The sequence below is a fragment of the Scomber scombrus genome, chromosome 7 (genome assembly GCF_963691925.1).
Source record: "Scomber scombrus chromosome 7, fScoSco1.1, whole genome shotgun sequence".
Taxonomy (NCBI): domain Eukaryota; kingdom Metazoa; phylum Chordata; class Actinopteri; order Scombriformes; family Scombridae; genus Scomber; species Scomber scombrus.
This window is the reverse complement of record NC_084976.1, coordinates 8,001,953-8,022,912: the sequence shown is the minus strand read 5'-3', so window position 1 is coordinate 8,022,912 and position 20,960 is coordinate 8,001,953. Positions and strand designations below refer to the sequence as shown.

Here is a 20,960-nt window from a genome sequence, read left to right as displayed (position 1 = left end):
ACACACACACACACACACACACACACACACACACACACACACACACACACACACACACACACACACACACACACACACACACACACACACACACACACACACACACACACACACACACACACAGAGGCAGGACTTTAATACTGGCCAACAGCTAGACTGATTGTCTGTGCTGTAGAAGATGACAAACCTCTCAGCAGTGTGACAGCTGTTATTATGGAAGAATTTGTGACAGGCTCCAACTTAAAGAGGGACTTATCCTTTGGTAGAATTTGACAGGATGGAAATTATTTTATCAGTATAAACATGGTTTGAAGGTCAAAAGAATCTCAGTCTTCTTTCCCTCCTTATATTTTAAACTAAAGAGCTCTTCGCTCTAAATTACATTTTTAAAAACCATATCAAATCTGTCATTGTCAATAGCAGATATTTGAGTATGAACTCCACAAACCCTCCACTAAATCAAATATTTGACATCTGATTGTTGGTTTTTGATGTTCAGTGTTTCAGCAAAGAAAAGACAATCCTTCATCTCCTTCTTCCTCCTGACTAAAACCTTTGTCAGTGTGTCAATTGATCATCCCCAGTCTGGAATTAGCCAAGACTGATTGTTGTTCTAGCATAGTGCAATAATGTTGCAATGTTGCTGTAATAACAGTAAAACTATTGGCGACAGACATACATGTACACTAACATAGGCCTGGCTCCCTCTTCTGGATATCCACAAGAGTGTACAAAGTAATGCACAGTTGTGTGCAGTTATTCTGTTATTTGCTACAGCTTGCTTGGATCTGTCTGGTCACACCACAAATTTCGTCATGGCTCATTTTCCAGAATTTCAGACTGGTGGTTTGGCATTCTTTCCCCAGTTCAGCGTGAAATGGGGCAGGCAGAAAGGTCAAAGTTGTAGAATTTGGGTGAAAAAAATGAAGCCGTTCTGTCCGATAGGCTCATTTATTGAGCATTAGACGTATTGTCTCATGAAATAAGGCAGAGCACTGTAACGCAAGGGGCACAAGGAATATACTATGTAGTCAATGCTATTTGAGATGGGTGTGGGAAATGAGACACATTTTCCAGAAGCTGTGATGGCTCTCCAGCAAGAACACTTCGAGGCTTTCAGCTCTTTTAATAGAAAGTGCCACCTGCTGGCCAAACAGGTTATTGCTGTCTTAAAGTAGGCCGATAGCGGAGCTCATTTATCAGCATGCAGCTTGACCTATGGTAAGATGACATTTAATAAGCTATCATAGGGATCCAAAAATAGGTAGAGGCAGCAATTCTAAAGAAAACCCACATAATAATTAGTTTACATAAGACTCGTCTCCAACCTGAGGAATATGATTAGAAATACAAAGATGCTTTCATAAGTAAATCCAGATCAGCACTCCAAAAGTGCAAAGCATTACATGATAAACACATGGTATTGTGACTAAATGCCAATGCATTCAGAAATACAGCATTATATAACTTTAGAGTTGTACTCGTTAATAAGCTCATGCTAGTTTAAATAATATTACCATGCAGCATGCAGGATTCAAAAGAATGTCAGAATAAATTGAGGATGTTGTCCGTGTGTGTGTGTGTATAGAAGATATTAGAATAGATTATAAACTTCAGCTCAATTTCCTTCCATCTCATAAAAAAAAGCAATATGATCAACTTTTCACCGTGTGTTTTAGCCCTCTAGAGGTATCCATGCAGATAAAGGTCATGTTATTTAGCGTTTAGTGATGAAATTCTATTAACCTTCATTACATTTTGGTGGCAGGATAAGTCTCAGAGGTGGAGATCTTAAACCCTGTGTGATTAAAAGTAAAACAATCTTAATAGCTTTGCCACTAGAGGTACTAAAATTAAAAAATCTCATATGTATGAACTGAACCTTTAAAGATAAGTACTTTCTGTGCCGTACCCCTTGAATGAAAGTCAGCCATTACAGCCAGCCAAACACAAGGTGGCAGGGTGGAGTTTCTGTCCCACTGACTGATGGGTATGTAGAGGAATGACCTCCATGAGTTATGCTGTCCTTGAGTACCAGCCTCATGCACGCTCTAAAGATTCTGTACATTCTTCTGCCGAACATCAGACATGACCTCTGACCTCTTCATGTCCTCCTGTATTGACCCCCGAGCCGTACTGTGGACAGTAAATCTGCTCTATGACCAGTCTGACAGCTGACTGACTGGAGAACTTTCAACTCAATCAGTTACTAGTACATGCATGAGTGTACACTGAGAGGCAGTGTGGATTAAGCAGTAAATAAAATTAGGATACAACAGCGGAAAACAAAAAATAATAATATGGAAATGACTGTGTTTAAACATAATGCAACTGAATTTATACTGCATAAGGTGAGAGGGAATACAAGTGATTTCTTTCAGCAACAGAGCAGCGAGTGTTCCATGAAAGAGAATTTTAAAATGGTTACATCTCAGTCAGTCCCAACAGACTCTCCTCATTCCTATTCACAGCCATCTAATGTCAACGCTAGGTAATACAATCCAATGGTATTTAACTGAAGCCCACACTTTACACCAAGTCTTAACAAGCTCTCAATCTCATTTTCAAGGCCTAGTCCCAAAGGTGATTAGAAAAGTGTCTGAGGTGCTCTAACTAGTCATTAGAGACACAAATGTAGTTTAAAATCTTATTCAGAGATCTGCACAGTTGAGAGGGGGCACGCACTTTAAAACACTGACACCTGTCCCGCTCTGGGTTCAACTGACCTGCACAACCACAGCTGCACACACACACACACACACACACACACACACACACACACACACACACACACACACACACACACACACACACACACACACACACACACACACACACACACACACACACACACACACACACACACACACACACACACTCAGGTCATATGCCAGGACTCTAGAGTTACAGAGTTAGAGCAGCATAAATCTTTGTCAACATGGATTCATGCTTTCTTGATGCAATTGTTCCTCTTGTTCATTGTGGTCATTACGTGATCCCTTCCCAATGCGCCGTTTCAATTACGTAATTTTACGACAAATTTCACTGCTTCCTTTTGTGGAAAAATGTTTTTAAAAGTTTATTTAAAACTATTATGAGGCTTCAGCCATCTAAATTAGTCAAATCAAGTCAATATCTTTAAAGTTAATGTATTTTAGTGCCAAATTCTGCTTTTTTGTTATAATCCTTTTACTGCAGTCGAACAGGAACAAAGAGGAACATTGTTACTGTCTAAGAAGACTGCAACAGTGGAAGATTCACACTTTATCTGACTAACTCGGACAGCTTGATCCTCATATCAGCTTCAGATAAACTTTTGAGTACATTTTTGGTCAAAATGAGGATCAATCACTTACATCATAAGCACGTGTGTTGCTTCTAATGGCCAGTATGAACAGGAAAAAGGATTCAAACAAAAGGTATGAATCGTTCAATGTTTCTTTAAGCACCTGACTCTTGTTTAACACAAACTTGAAAAACTGTGAAGGTTGATTTGAACTCAGATTGTCAAGTGGACCTGTGGTATCTTTAAAATGGAGGCTAAAAAGAACACAGCCTTGTTTGTACTTTTATGTCTATGCAATTAAGTATTCACGAAGCTGGTTCTGCAAATGTTTCATGAACCATATACAGTACTGTAGGTTTACAGTAGGTTTACAGTAGGTTTTCCCTCCCTATAGAGGAGTATACAATATTCCTTGAGAATCATTACAGTGCTCCCTCAGCTACACAGAAAATATCACCATCAGCAAGAACGGTGCATAGTCCACTTCTAAATGATTCCCTGGGATTCGAAAGCAGGCACTTAGTCCGTCAGCAGAGACCACAACAAAGGCTCAGCCTCACCCATAGGTGCTGACACAGCCTGACCTGGCCTTGTGATGGACAGAGGAAAAGCAGTACAGGATGTGGACACAGGCCTATTGTAGGTGCTAAAGTTATGTAAACTTCCTCTTAGCCAGGCAGGAGCACGCCATTCCAAAACAAACTCCATCAAAGACTCATTGTGCTAAAACTGGCACAATGAAAATCATTTAAAAAATATAACTGAGAGTCATCTCATTTAGTACTTTAATGATATAAGTGCAAGAGAATATAATATTTTTTTTTACATTTTGTGTTAATTTCTGATAAATATGATGGGCATATCATTTTTCTGGTACATTTTTTGATAACATTAATGCAGATGTGAGGTTGGGCTGCCTCTCTACACTGATTGTGGAGTGGAGACCGAGACAGTATTATTTTTCAACATAACATGTTTGGCAAAGAACCATAAAATCACATCATTAGAGCTGACAAAGATATGAAGCATAATGTTTTACAGTTTTACAATGAACTTATCTACTCAGCTGCAATGTACTCCATCAATTAAATATTTCTGGATGAATTCTGTTACAGAGATGCTATTCCTAAATGACATCAAACCCATTTTCAAATGTGTGTGCTGCAGTTTCTTTTTGCATATATGCCAACAGTGATACCAACATAACTGTGAAAATCTAATGTTAGCTGATAATAGCATCCTGCCAATGTATCATTTGAGCCACAATGTGCTAGACACTGAGCACTGCAGTATGATGAGGTACTTCAATTTAAGTAAGTCATTAGACAGAAGTCGGGTATAGCAGTAACACTGTCATAGGATTTTTATCACTCAGGAGTGAATTAATATAAAATGACTAATATATTATTAATGTGACAGGGCATGTATTGCTAATTACTTGTAATAGGGAATTAATGTGATTTGTTATATATAAATAATAGTCTATGACTATTATTTCAAATCAACGTATGTCTACATGTCTTCTTAAACCGTGAATGGTGTAAATGTATCTAACGCTTGGCTCAAGGCAATCATCACTTCACAGCAATGGCACTAACCCATAGTGTAAATAAATAATGTGTTTCCAGCACCCCTACAGTCAGTCTGGACAGGATCCCAGCCTATTGTTTGAACGGTTCAAAGATAGCCACACCTCACCCTTGGAAAACCTCACGTACTGTCTCTTGTAACTTTCCAAGCCTTAATGTCTAACTCCATATCCTGTTCATCTGGTAAAACCTATCATCAGTCCTCATACATGTTTTGGGTTGTTTTTTTTTACAAAATATTGTTTTGTTTCCTTTTTCACTTACAGTATCACGTACAAGGTTAATTGTTCCTTTGTGACCTGACTTTTAAAGCTGCACTAGGAAGCATAGTCACATCCTACCCTTATTCCAAAAAATGGCCGATGCTCCACTTCCACTGCCTCAAAACACAAGTTCAGAACTGAGGAGGTTATAGATGTCTGAATTGTATATGATTTCACAACATTGAAGTTCCAAAGATCAAGTTATTTGGCACAGCTACGTATATACATACTGATGCTAATTTGTAACCTAATTCAGTGGTCAACATATCAACTCATAAAATGAATGGTGCTCTATGCTGCTTGACATTGTGCCAAGCTCTACCCAGAATGCAAACAAGGACATTCACATAAAGGACAATGGCCCTGGTGTAATTAATACATGAAATTTCAGTTGCTTTTTAAGAAAAGTCAATATTATGGATAATGTTCTTTCTATTTGTTTATGATAGGTTGTTTTGTTGTTTTTTCAACTATAGTGGGGCTGCACAACAACCACTGGTGTATTGTAAGATTGAAAAAAGTTACAATACACTCTGCATCATTACTACTGATCTACAAAAGGCCATGGCATTGCCTTCTTCCTCCAAAAAGAGTCTACTGTATAACATTCACAACATTTCCCTTTCTCCTTTTTTAAAGATGCAAAGTCTCAAGTCTCTTGGCCTTATGACCAAACCCAACAAAGATGTGCTCTGCTGCACGTGTCACTACACCTAACAGTGATGTCAAGGTATGCTGAACACACCTTGAGTACACTTTGACATCAGTGTAGCAAGATGAGAACCTCAACTGCTGCAGATCAGCAAACATAAGATGTCCAGTTGGCATTAAGGTGCTTTTTCTTCAAAAAACTGAGCAGTGGATATCACCAGTATGACACAACACTTGAATATATCTCAGTGTAACTTCCATCCATCCAGTCCATCGTAAGTAGCTGTCAGAAGTACGGCGTAACCCCTTAACAACAATGAGCTCATACCTGCGATGCGAATTACAGCCCTCTCTGCTGGATCCAAGACCTCCCCCGATGCTGACTTGGAACGTTTGACCCTTTGGAGTTTGGACAGGTTCCAGGGCAGAGTGTCTCCCGAATAAGGGACGGTGCCACTCTCTTCATAGCTTTCCTCCATTGGGGTTCGATCCCTGTGTCTGTCTTTACGGTTCGCCATTGCCTACCTACAGGAGAGGTGAAAAAGAACTGAGTTTGAAATGGCTTGAATGAATGAGAAAAACACAGGCACATAGCAATAACACACACCATGTAAGACCGTCAAGACCACAGTCATAGTCTTAGAAATGATACAAGGTTAACACCCCCAAGAAAGATCAGTAGGTGTCCAAGGCATCCAAAACTAGATAACATCCAGCCAAGTTTTTTCCCTGTTGGTTGAACTACCAGAACAACTACAGCACCCTTCCATCTAATTCGCAAGGAGTAAGGTGTTAAACGTATACATCCAATCAATTGTTAACCCACTATGATTAACTGTTTTGTCACATGACCTCACTCTACTAATGTTTAACTGCCACTAAAGCGAGTGACGAGATAAAACTCAAAGGCTTGATGTCAGAGTGTCATAAAATGCAAAATGCAGGGCTGAATACACCATGTGCTTTGTGAAATATCATCAGTGGCATGTGGAGGTGCTGCAGGGTGAGGCTCTATGACCATGATAACAGTACTGTACCAACCTTCACCTGCTCATGCAAAATAGAAGACTGACATCGCGGCTTCATGGTTTACTTTTCTCTTCTTCTGCAGACTCTGGTCAGCAGAGGAGACGTGGGTAAAAATAAGCCGTAGCAGCAGCAGCCATATTTAGGTACTCCATCTTCCAAGAGATGATGCCACGAACAGCTAATTTCACCACATTAATCATAAGAAATCTCTTAATATATAAAACGCTTCTGGCATTTTTCGTTTGAGCCAAGCCACTGCGGTGCAATACACTCAACATATCTAGACTCACATTCAGGCAATAAAACTTGATAGTAATATGACAACAATTTTTTATCCATGGAATAAATTGTTAATTTTGGAAGTATGCATCACACACATAAGCTAATAGAGATAATAGCTTAAAAGACAAAAAGAGTGAGAAAATAAGTGTGGAGACCAGGCCTTAGGATATTGCACACCTTGGCAATGGTTACTGGCATTGTGAAAGTAAAACCTACACTGATGAACCTGAGCTCAGACAACATAAAGTAGTTATATCAATCATCAGCACTCATAAACACTGTCTGTATATCCAATAAAACTGAAGCGGCGTTTCCTGAAATGCTCACTGAGTCGTCTGGCATAACACCTCCTGTCACTTTCTCTCACATCATGATACAAATCACTAAACTTTCTGTCAGCATGAATAATTCGATACCTCTGGAAGCAAGGTATAACTCAATATCAACAACAGTGATAAAATGCATGTGTAAGGTGCTAAGAAAAACATAATATATGAATCCAATATAAGAGATAACACTATGGGACCTGCAGCCCAACGCTGTTACTGTACTGCAGGTAATTGCATTACTGTACGTAAGCGCTGCCTTGTTGTTGAAGAGTTGACCTGGGTTCAGACAGAGTTCAGTCTTTTGTGAACATATCATAATGTATATTTGAATTTATTACAGTCCAGCATTGGAATCATGATGTCATCACAAAACAGGCTACAGTAACCAGGTTCTCAGACACAAATAGGAAACAAATTTGTTTTCATGTCAACGTGGCAAACATTGTGTCAAATACTGTAAGGCGCCGTAATATAATCCTTGTTGGAAAAGTTCCTCAAAATGTCTGGAGTAGACCAATATATCGGTCAGCCGCTATTATCGGCCGATATTAGTCTATCACTGATATATCAGTATCAGTATATAAGTTGTCTGATATGTGCCAATATTTTTTTAAGTTTTTAAGTTACATCAGCAGCATTTTTACATATATTTGATTTTACTTTGCAAAAACTGTGTGTTTATACATATATTTTATATATTTAAGATTATCGGCCAGTATATCAATATCAGAATTTTTTAAATCCCTAATATTGGCATCGCTCCCTACAAAATCAAGTATCAGTCAGTTCCTAGTATGGAGTCTTTTTAGTGTATATATGTAATGGCAAACTTACAATTACACCATTGCACATATATATCTCTTGTGATATCATCATAGGTATTTATGAGGTAGCTTATGTTTTTAGCATAGTCTGAGTTTCTAAGTGATATTTACATTGTATCCTAAAACTTCCATAAGCTTGCCTGATATACTGCATTATGAATGTAAACCACACATTCATAACACACAACAATGAATGATCAATAAAAGTGAATCTTCTAATTGTCTCATCAATTTTATAATGTAAAAGTCTGAGATCTCATTAACAGTAATAGGCCCACACCTAGCCTAGGAGATTATTCTGATCTAAAAATTAAACTCTATAACTGTCTCTATATTGGGAAACGCATGCAGTAATAACAGTGAAAGCTGTTCTCTAGCTGGGATCCTTTAGTGAGGACTGTCATGGAATTAAAACGGACTCATTTTGCTGGGGACCTTCAGGACTTCAAGAACCTTCATGTCTCAACTACTGGTCTGATGCACCTGCAACATACTGATTCCAAGCATATACTACACAATATCTAATATAATAACAGGATGACTCAGTAAGACAAGTTAACACTCTACTGTCATTATAACCATCCAGTCTTTCTTTAACTATTTGTCCAAATCCAGACACAGTACCGGTGAGAGCATTACCTTACCTTACTGCTGTGCCGGATCAGTGCGTAAAAGCCTGTCAAACAGCCATGAATGCATGTGCCGGTGCTTCAGTATGTCTCCTGCAGGTTATCGCCGACCAAAACAAATGAAGTCGCCAAAAGCCTGCGTGTGTGTGCGTGTGTGACAGCGCATTGCATGTGTGTGCCGCTAACGTTGGAATAGCCACTCCTTTTACGGGAAGCAGGGCTGGAGGCTGGAGAGACGACCCGCCGTGCAGATTCCGCAGTCATCTGTGATGTTTCTGTAACCGCGCTCGTTCCTTCTCATCCTTCAACATCCTTCCTTTGCCCGGCGACACCTCTGAATACAAGATTACTCCCGCTTTCGTTAACTGACAGCCCAAAGATGGGGTATACTGTCTGTCATCTTCATTATTGCAGGGGATAAGAAGAGCCAGGCGTCCTTACAGAGACGCTCAGGACACACACACAGACCTGCTGTACCGATCGACAGCAATTAACGCCGTTTCTCCACCAGCAGTGTCTGGTGCTGCGGTGAAAAACTGCATGACTCACTGTTCGATTAGTTTGCCTGCTTGTCCCGGGCTGAGCATCATTGTGTCTGCAGGGTGATGTGTATGGCTGAGCTTTTAGAGGCTTTAATCATGTGCGATTTTTTTTTTCTCACAATGGGGATAACGACAAGGCCAAATGTATGGGCTCTCCTGAGTCAGCATTTATCCATGCACTAAAGTGTTCACCCAGACAAATCCCTGATTAAATAGTTTAGGTAAGACCATGAAGTAAAATAAACAACTCAGTAGGTTTAAAACTTTGAAAAAAATCTAAAGGTATAAAAATTGAATGTCAGTTACAGTGATCTAAATGCTCTGAATCAGGAAGTATGCCCTGCTTGTCATGCTTGGGGGCAGCATCACTGATTAATTTTTATACCTACCATACTCAGGTTGATTGGATACACAACGGTACATAATGTTTTACATTTAAGCAAATGACTCTTAATTTAACCAGTTATTATAATAACAACCCAGAGACATATAATACACAGTGCAGTATGAAGCCCATTAGTGCAGCCCAATGGAAAATGCACTGAGTAGTCTAGACACCCATACAGTAATAATCAATTTCCAGACATGGGCCAGGCTGTTACATCCATTAAACTGTTATATATATATATATATATATATATATATATATATATATATATATATATATATATATATATATATATATATATATATATATATATATATATATATATATATATATATATATATATATATATATTCATACTAAGCCAGTTATTGCTAATTCTCAGTGAATACCTAACTTGTAAAATGTCTGTCCAAAACTGCACAGATATTTTCTTTAATGTCACATCTTTGCAAATAGTGTTCTTATATTATAGCTTATTGCAGTATTGCAGTATTCCAACTCCAGACAGCCTTGCAGTTAGATGTGGGCAGCGTGAAAATGTATATACTGTACCAAGAGACATAAATATTTGTCAACTATCAGGGAATTTGCCATATTCTGCCTATACCTCTCGATTTGGCACTGCTGAACCAGCATGTGTCAAGATTTCCAGCCAATGATTACTGCTGACTCCAGAAAGGAATTTATTTAGGTAAATATAAATTGGGGGACTACAATTAAAGAAATTGGAACATTTTGATTAGCAAAGGGACAGAAGCAATAAATAGCCTGGCTGAATTTAAAACCAACACCGCCCTGCTTGTTAAAGGATCCACCCCCAGGACATGTTGTCATTGTGCCCACTCACCTCTGCTTGTCAGAGAGAAGTCAATTATCTTGTCAGTGACAAATGTCTCACTATTCCCTCCACAGCCAGATGTGGACAGCTTACGACAGTATATGAACCAGACATTCAGTGAACTGTAGAGGGCATGAGTGCTGTGGCCTTGAATTGTACGGTAAGTGTAGATGACCTTAATGCACACAGTATTTACTTTATTTATGTTGTCTCATTTTCTCTTTTTTTGTAAGTAATGGCCATTAATTATTTAATTTGTTTATGTATTAAGTTCAATACCCTTTTGAAAGGTCAATGTTGCATGGTGCCAAAATCCTGTTAAAAGAGCTTCAAGTGTATCGGTAATGTTTGTTTGTATGAGGAACGTCTACTCATCATCACATAACTTAAAGCTTTAGTACCTGGCTGATAAGGGCACAGTGTTGGTTTACTTTGTGTTATGTTGTGTTTAATGAGTTGCTTTGCTTTGTTTTCAACTTCTTTGTTTAACTGCAGTATGCTGAAGCTCATATGGCCGTCATGTTAGCGTGTTGCTAAACCACTCGATCTTAATTTAGCTGCTCTTAAGTTTGTTTATCTGCCTGCTAGTATTGTTATTGAATTGATTTATGTGTTTCAGTAATACGGCCATGGCTAAAAGTGGGTTATTGTTTTTCTTTAAGTATGTTTTGTTTTGACTGTTTGTATGATATGTGAAGTAATGGTAAATAAAGTTGAACATCATTGATTGCATTCTGTTTGAAATTGTTAAAGGTTAAAGTGTGTCAAGATTTTAATATAAAGCTTTAAAATTATAACCGTAAAATGTATTTTTGTATTGTTATATTTTGTATGGTTTTCAATATAAAAGGATGGTAATGATTTTCCTTTGCTTAATAGCTCTTACGGTGTGTTCACATGCTCATGGTGTGTTCACGTTGTGTTCACATGCAAGAAAAATAAGGAACAAGGAATAGCTCAAATAAACATCTGTGAACCACCAGTAAAAGAAAGTCCCACCATCATTCAGCAGGGAGTGCTACAGTAAGTGAGGTAAGTGTAGTGTAAAATTTGGGTGATAAATACTAACAGTGAACAATGTTGTATCTGCTTAAAGGGTACTTGATTATTGATTGTTATTTGCTAAAGATAATCAAAACTGAGGGCAGTATGATGAAAGAAGAGGTGTATGTGATTCTGCACTTACTGAGTGAATAAGCACATTTGATGATTTGATGAATATACCCTGAAATATATGTGATTAAATGTACTACACTTTTATTATTATTATCTTTTAAAATGAGAATGCAGCAACAAAAGTCACGAAACAGTATTATAATTGAGATAGTATCTCTTGTATAGAAGAAACTGAACTGAAGTAACCCCTGATTCAAGGCCACACTCTGAAAAAACTCCATGCACCTGCGACTGGAGTTTTGACGAAAAGACCATTATGTGATCAATGCCAAGAAAAGCTGTTTTGGAAGGAATCTGATTGGTTGAAATTTACTAGGGCAAAGGGGATTTCCCATGGTCAGCAAAATGATCAGTATTAAAGGAAACATTTAGTTGAGATCATTGTATCATTTCTACATAGACGCTGTCTGTGTTGTTTTGGTTCCGAGGATGTTTGTTTGTCCACGAATAAAACTAACTGCATTCAGCTGGACGACTCTTGGTGATTTTTCTGTTTGGACCTTTTGAAACTTTAACTTTTAAAAATAACAAATTATTGGACTGTTATATTTGCTACTACATAAGGAATAAGTGTTCACGAACATGGATCTAGATACTTTCAAATTGCATTAATTTGAGTTAAATATCAAAAACATGACACCAATTTTGATATGATTATAAAGGAACCTCAGGACATGCACAGAACTAGCTAATGACATTATGAAGACAAAGGAGAGACTATTCTATAAAAAATAGAAGTGATACACATCTGGAAAAAATCTGATTATTATGATAATGAGAAGATTCAGGCAGACAAAATGCTCAAGCACACACAAGTGCTGAAAAGAAGGCATCCATTATTTTTCAAAAGATGACCCTGACTTGCTCACGGCTCACTTAAAACTCTGCTATAATCCTCATGAGTAAAAAACACCTGAGACTTTTTTTTGTAAAACAAAAAGGCTAACCTTGCCTGACAAGCTACAATTGGTATGGTGCCAGCAGGACAGTTGTTATGAATGAAATAATGGCTGACTTTCTAATGCATGTCTGGTAGTATTAGTATGAATGTGACACCACACGTCGAGTTACAACTGGCTGCATCCCAGTTGAACCCATTTTAAAGTTACATGTTTTGTTTAATGCAGTACAGATACAGGACTGTTAAGAGACAGCTGACCATGTTAAAAACAAGCCTTTTTAAGCAAGTTTCGGGACAATCCACCACCCTTCATCATTTTGCCCATTTTTTGGTAACCCCTGCGGCTTATGAGTTTGCCCATTTTTGTGCCTTGTACCCACTTTTCAGGAAACACCCCACATGGGGCTTAATTTTGCCGGCCCGTAACAATCCGCCAACCTTCTTCATTTTGCCTATTTTTTGATAATCCACACCCCTTACACTGTAAAAACGTCAACTTGATTAATGTTGATTTACTTTTATATTGTTGGGCCAACTTTTTGTAACTGAATTAGTTGAGATAAAACATGTTATAAAAACTATTTACCTACACTCTTAAAATAAATGTTATGTATATTTTAAGCAGTTTATTCTTGTTTAGAATACATTATCAGACACTACAGTAATTTAATCATTTCTTATGCAGTTAATGTTAATTCAACACAGTATCATGAGTGTCAAAAATGTAAAGATGGGAGTAAAATAATACTTATCTTTGGGGTTTTTTAACACTACAATGCCGTTTTTCGTTTGACTGGAAAATTTCACCCATGCGGATGTTTCTTCTGAGAGAACACTGTGTTGTCAGGTTTGTATGAGGAAGGGAGGAGACTACGGGTTATTTAATCATTAGCACAAATATCTTAAGTATTAATGCTTCAATCTACTGCAAAATATAACTAATACTTGTGTTTTTTCTGACCAAACATGATATGGATTGTCAGGATTATTTGAGTGAGGAGACAAGTTATTTCAGCGGTAGCATAGACAGACAATGGGCTAGTTAATAATAATAATGTCAAGTGCATTTAGCGAAAAAGTAGAACAGATAATGTTAGTTAAGGACACGTACAATGATCGCTGGTGTTTCATGGGCTAGTGCAACTTGAAGTATTTTCCTGATTTTTACCCATTTACGGACTTGCTGTCAAGTTGTTCAATGTAAATTAGTCTAAAAAAAAAAGTCTTCATAAAAACAATATGAAAGTAAGTCTAACAATGACTGATGTATCATTCTAAAAATTGTAACTTTACAATTAAAATAGCCTAACTGAATGACAATATATCTGCGGTATTTAATGAGGCAGGATACATACAGAAGACCATGAAATAACTGTAAGACACATTTATTTCCGATCGGACTGACAGTTTACTGAATAAATAAAACACCAGGATTTATCAAGCCTGGCTGCACAGAATAAATCTCCATGGTAACTCATGTGCCCCTGGTTTCATGCAACCAAGTCCTGGCTAAATTCAGCCAGGATAACCGGAAAATCCGTTATCTAGAGCCCGGTTTCCACTGCAGGAACATCAGAGTCATTTTACGGGGCCAGGGGCCATTTACGTGTGTCTCCATAGCAGGAACCGCCCCCGAAGGACAATCTCCCAAAATTTTTACGGGGGGCTCAACGAGTCCCTACTGCGTACGACCCTGGGTGGGGCTTGATTGTTTACCGTGCTGATTGGGTATACTCAAAGCAGGATGTGGCGTCAACAGAAAGCGCCAAAATAAGCAGCATTTTAAAAACCCAGCAGAAGAAGATTAGTAGTACAAAGTGTCTCCAGTGCCAGAAAAAACTAGAAGAAAAAGAAGAGCAGTAAAAGAAGACAAGATGTATTATAAGTGGACGCACAATGATTACATCGCTGTGATAGTCCGGTGGGCCCTATTCAGGTCCTACTCTGCAATGGAGACTCCATTTTCAGAGTGAGTATCAGTTCAGCCCAGTATGCCCATTGCTGTATTTTCCTTGTTTTTTGTCACATTGTAGCAATGTGGAAAAAATCTGCACTGCCATGAACTGTTAAGGGACCCTTGAGCATCATGTCGTTATGCAGACCTCTAGTGTCTGGGCTCTCACTGATACAGTAAAACTAGCTAGTTGCTTTCATAACAAGCCATCCTGTTGTTCCTTGTGATGCTCGGTATCTGAAAGTGAAACCTTTGAGGACCTTGAGAAGGCAAAGGCACCGCTGCTTCACTACTTGGCCAATACAGGATGTCTGAGGCCTATGCGGTCGATGAGAGACAGGGATCTGATGGTACATGACATTGTCATGTTTCAGGTCATCTACAGGGTGCAAGGCCCATTTCAAAAGGTATTCAGTCACAGTGTAGGTTGATTAGTTAAATTAATCAGAATAGGGATTAGAATTTTACACAATGATCCACATGGTGTAGGACTAAAATTCTATTATTTTTAAATATTTGTGACAAATTGCACTTTCTGACATTGCACAAGTGTATGAAGAACATGGACGTCGTTAGGCCAATTCTTTTGGGGGGGGGCTTAAGTCTCCCTAAAATGTTTTAAAGCCCCCCCAAACCATTATTAACTTAAAGCGATGGTTCGGCGTAATTTCGACCTAGCGTCATATGCACCATGACGTCTATCTAACCACCCGCTCCGCTTTTTTTTTTTCATTTTGTTTCGCAAACTGGTGGAGTTAGAGCCATCAGCCGAATGGCTTAGTACAGGCGCTAACGTACCCACCAGTGTATCTCTTAAATGACCCCACTAATAATTCCTGGATTGTTATCAAACATCTGCAGTAGTACAAATAGGTTCTTTACTCATAAATAGATGCATTGGAAAGTTTGTAAGTACACCAGGAGTTTATTAAAATAAACACTTACCTGATGGCTTTTACTCTGCTGCTACTGCTAAAGCTGTAAACATCGTTGAAATCTGAAATCTCGAGATCCCCGCACAGCACATTTAGAGATCAACATTTCTGGCGAATATAGTAAACCATCCGGGAACTTCTCGCATACTACGCAGTTGAAACACACTACATACTTCAAATGATGTCAGAGTTAGTACGAGTAGTAGGAAAGTATGCGGTTTCGAACACAGCCAAAGGCTGAGTCTGCCACTGGCTAATTGTTGATTGTCCACACCTGTTAGATGTCACATGTTCACATCTCCGTGTATCATGGATGTATTATAATGCCGTGGACCCACAACAGACTCTCTACCGTGTGGGGGTGCGTGCACGATTACGTAATGCGGAAGGGGGAAACAGGCAGGTCGCTCGGCCAATCATATCATTCAGACCGAATGATATGGTTTTCACAGAATATTATGAGAATGGAATAATGATGAGTTCCTATGCCTGGTGGATCTCTCTAACATTTTAGAGAGCCATTACCTTATTAACAGCATTTTAACTTAAACAAAAACATTTGTAAAAATGTAACAAACGTAAGGGTAGCTTTAACATGTCTTGCCCTTAAAATAAAGGCATTTTATTTTTTCCAAGATGAGTGCCTTGGTGTTTTCCTATTTTCAATGTTGTTTCAGCCCACAATTTATTCAATATTTCCAGATAGCACTACTACTCTAATGTTTTTGTACCTCATGGGATGCTTTAAATGTCATGACTTGAATGAACAATTTGTGTTTCTTCTCCTCAAGACATGACTGCATATGTACTCAAACGACTATCGGGACACACGGAAATTCTGCATGAACTGGACAGAGGTGAAATAAGGAACAATTGTGTCCCACCAGTAGCAAGATCTTGGGTGTGCCCAGAAAACAGGTGATCTCTGCCTTGCCATCAGCTGCAAGATTACCTGTATAGTAGGGGTGTAACAGTATTTGTATTCGTCCCGAACCGTCACGGTTCGGTGCACGCAGTCATACGACAAATACGTCTGAGTGAGTTTTTTTTAAAAGTCGAGTCCTCACTTTAATCCAGGTGGCGGTAATGAGCCTAAAAGCTGCCAGAAACAGTCATTACAGAAGTAGTAGTGACAAAAAAGTACGAAGAAGAAAAGTGTGGAGTTGGAGGAGCCGCCGGCTTCATTAAAATCAGCTGTTTTGGAGCACTTTGGCTTCCCAGTATAATGGTGATGACACGCGAGCGGTGGACCGGACAAAGACTTTCTGCCAGAGATGTTTCACGGAAGTGCGGTATGTCGCTGGCAACACCTCAAACATGCTAACCCACATAAGACGGCATCACCCCAACATAACTGTCACTGGTGCGAGGAAAAAAACATCTTTGGTGCAACAACTTATCCCCGCTGCTTTTAAGCCACCTCTTGACATTAACACTGACAGGGCCAAAAACATCACAGAAGCAATTGGCATATACATATCAACATTTATGCGCCGATATGATATAGTAGAGGAGCCCAGCTTCAAGTATTTATTAAAGGCGCTTGAGCCACGCTACAGTGTCCCATCCCATGCGAACATCAGCTAGTCTGTGGTCCCTGATTAATCCAGGTGTGTCTGACCTCACTAGTAACAAAACAATGGTCAGACACACCTGGATTAATCAGTTTGTCCAATAATGTAAGACAGGAAATAAAGGAGCTGTATTGAGTTCAGGAAGTAGTGGAGCTGTGCATAAAGTTCATTGATAGCCTTCAAAACATGAATGCAATATTGAATGATATTGAAAGTATTTAAAAAAAAACAATTAGAAAATAATTAGTTTGTGTGTTGAGTGAGTGAGCATGTATGTGTGCGAGTGTGTATATATGTCTGAAAACAATGGTCACCTGACAGCACTGCGACGGTAACAGACACCCCCCACAGTGGTGTCAGGTGCACCTCCTTGCCCTCAGTCCAAGGTTCCTCACTCATCTCGGCCTCGTAGACCTGGCGATAAAAGTTGAATTTTAAGTGCTCCCTAGTTTTAAAAGACAGACTTTTGAAGTCCCTTAGGAGGCTTTTAAAAACAGGTCATCATTATCATCGTGTGGAGGAGGGGGAACACAGGGGCTGGGGGTGGCCTTCTGCTGACAGCCTCTAAGGGTAGGAGAAATCTTTCGTTGAATTCTCCATTCCCTGACCTCCTTCTCTTTATGCGAGACTGATCCCTGACACCTGTTGATGTCGAGGCTGAGGCGGCTGCAGGCTGAACCTCTTGCTCCTGTTCTGAGCCCTGAAATTCTGGGTTCACTGAACTGTCCTGCTCTCTGTACTCCTCCTCCTCACTCAGTTTCCTCCCCCTCCATGTTGCTGGAGGTGCAGCGCTCCTCCAGGAAAGGATCAAGAAAACTCATTACATTGCAATAACGCCATGCCTTTGCCTTGCATGCCGCTGCACCACTCTTTCTCCTCTCTTTCTCCTTCTTCCTCTCTTTCCTGAACTGATCCCTCAAATACTTCCACTTCTTCTTGCACTCAATTTCTATTGAATAGACAACACACAACCCTCAAAAGCAAAAATGAGCGTGGTGATTCTTACAGTGTCTGTTATCCACAGCTGTTTATACTGTAGGACTGATATGTTGATAAGTCTGCAGCCTCTGAGATGCAGCACAGAGCGCAGTGCCATTACGCACAGCCACACACACCATCAGCATTGCTTGTCAAATGCGCCGTTATAATAGCAATCTCTAAAGTGACAGTGCTTCTGGATATTAAAGGGAATGGGAGATGACACTGTGTGTATGCCGTATGCAAGGACCAATGAATGAACGAAACTGGCGGCAACTTTTATGGCGGGGAAAGCAAGTATGCAATATTTTCTCTCCTTTATTACAAACATATTACACATTTAAAAGCTCACCAGACAAACCAACTGCTTCAGCGACCCTCTTCCATGCATCGGCCTTCTGTAATTGGTCTCGGTAACTGAACAGTGAGACGTCGTACAATACAGGCTCTCCTGCTACGGCAGATATTAATATCTCCAGCGCCATTTCGGAACGAATGTTTGGTAGGAACCCAAGTTACGCGGGTTGTTTCGCTGGGACCCACTTGACCAAGGGACGTCAGCAGATCTAGACATTACCATTGCATTGTTATTGCATGGCTATCCGCTTTGTGCGCTCTGGCGCGTCATAAAAAGTTAAAACATTTGTAACTTCTTTTTTTTTCCTGCTTTTTCCGCCTGGCTCCCAATAGAAAGTGAATGACTTCCGCATGCTTTGTACTCTTTCGGTCTGAACGTACAGTTACTCCTTTCATACTCTGCGTACAAAGCAGTAGGCAGTAACCTTCACCATTCCGTCTTTCTCCTACGAGTTTGAATGACGCATCAAAAAAGAGGAAGTGAAGAATATCAGAAGAACTCCACCTTGCTCAATGTAACACGTGACATGCGGATTGAGATTTTAAGTAGACTTGCAGAAGCAATGTATAGGGCATATCCCACAGACCATGAGTTTCAAAAGGTTGCCTGTGGCCTGATTGAAAAGCGCCATGTCTGAGAGAACCAGGGCCAAGTCTGGGATATCAAGGTTGGAAGATGAGCTTGAAAATTTTAAATGGGGAATTATCACCAGAAATTGCACTCTGCAGGCTGTGAAGAAGTCAATATCAACAGGAAGAGCAGAAATGCTCAGAGTCAGAGGCATCAAGAGACCGAGAAGGGCAGAAATAAACTTCATACTTAATTACCCTGATGGACTAAATGCAGAGGGATTTGGAGAGGGAGAGAGTCAGCCTTGTTGAGGAGCTGAAGAAAAAGTATGCCAACATGGCCATGATTAAAATGAAAATGGACCTCACGTTCTGCATAAGAAGGAAATACATTGTTAAAGATGCATCACTCTTCCAGATTAGGGATAGAAGGCCAGGTCTCTTCCTGGAAAACAACAGGTAAATCAAGTTTTTCATTTTGTTATGTTTCTAAATGAAACTACTTCAGATAATTAATCCAAACACCACGGGTGAATGTTTACAAATCCCATGGTGTGAGTTAACAGTAACTCTGTACATTCCACATTGAGGTTTTTGCAGACATCAGAGCTAAAGTAGAGTAGAGGGTTGAAGAAGGGTGCACAGCTGTGTGGAGGATCGTAAGAATGTACTGGAATTTTTAATGCTGTGCTGCCTCACCGAGCCGATTCTGAAGACTTGAAGATTCTCCTTGAGGCACTTGATGAACAGGTAAATTAAAATGTAATTGTATTATTATTCTATCTATCTCTCTCTCGCTCTCCATCATCTGCTGCTATCTCTTTCTCCATCATCTGCTGCTATCTCTTTCTCTATCATCTGCTGCTCTGTCTCTTTCCCTATCATCTGAACACTTTACGCTTGTATGCACTTTGCAGGTAACACATCCACGGTACTTAATTTTGCTCATTTTACAAACTGCCTTCCACCTGGCTCATTTTAGCAAGTTTCGGAACAATCTGCCACCTTTTGTCTTTATCCCCATATTTCAGACACCTGTGCAGCTTAAGCGTTTTACCCATTTTTGGGCCTTCTCTGTCATCCATTCACATTTCTCATCTGTTTGGGGGAAATCCTCGCAACCATTTACATCTTTTCACTCTGCATTCTGTCCAGCCTGAAGTCTTTATTTGGCCCATAAGTCTCATGTCTTGCCAAAGCAATAACAGAACCAAATTGCTCTATTGGACATTTCCTTCTACAACTGTTCATATCTTTGCATCAGCCCTGTATTTACACGTCTCTTCCTGTGTGCACAGAAATCAGCCACTATTTGATTCAAAGGCTAATACCTAAATTCACAAAAGCTCCTGGAAACATATGTATTGATTTTTTGTGTATTCTTTATATTCTAATGCTGGACCAAGTAACTTAACTCAAAATAGCAGTGGTCAGGTGTCTCCCTGTGTCCAAAGAGCTGAATCATCCCAGTTTAGTACTGAACTAGGCATGTAGAGAAAGGTGCCAACTTAAGTCAGACCATACTAGGTTGAGTCCCTGCAGAAAGAACTGACCTGACCCCCATCCCATTTGAACAGCACCCCCTCGAAATCTAAGACCTATTGTTATTGCTCACTGTGGAAGACTTGTAAGATTAATGCATCATATGGGTGCAGACTGAGTAGGTTAGATGGATCGCAAAAGTCTGCAACTGCTCATACTCATACTGACATTGTCTAAGTTTCCAATGGAATACATACCCTCGAAACACACACTCACCTGCAACTGCCAGAAATGATTACAAGACCAACAATGCCCTCTACTGGAGGTATTAAAAAATGTCCTAATTCTATTAAAAGTGGGATTGAGTTCAAGGCAGGTCATGC

The 20,960-nt window shown here is 39.5% G+C and overlaps 1 protein-coding gene across 4 annotated transcripts in view; it reads right to left on the bottom strand.

Moving 5' to 3' along the window:
• LOC133983036 (plectin-like) overlaps positions 1 to 20,960 on the bottom strand; it is a 148,355-nt gene that overhangs the window by 111,351 nt on the left and 16,044 nt on the right. For all 4 annotated transcript variants that reach the window (XM_062421960.1, XM_062421961.1, XM_062421964.1 and 1 more), the window contains one exon: positions 6,118 to 6,314. In XM_062421960.1, the coding sequence (XP_062277944.1) occupies positions 6,118 to 6,307 (190 nt within the window). In that variant the 5' untranslated portion in view covers positions 6,308 to 6,314. The remainder of the gene's footprint in view (positions 1 to 6,117; positions 6,315 to 20,960) is intronic.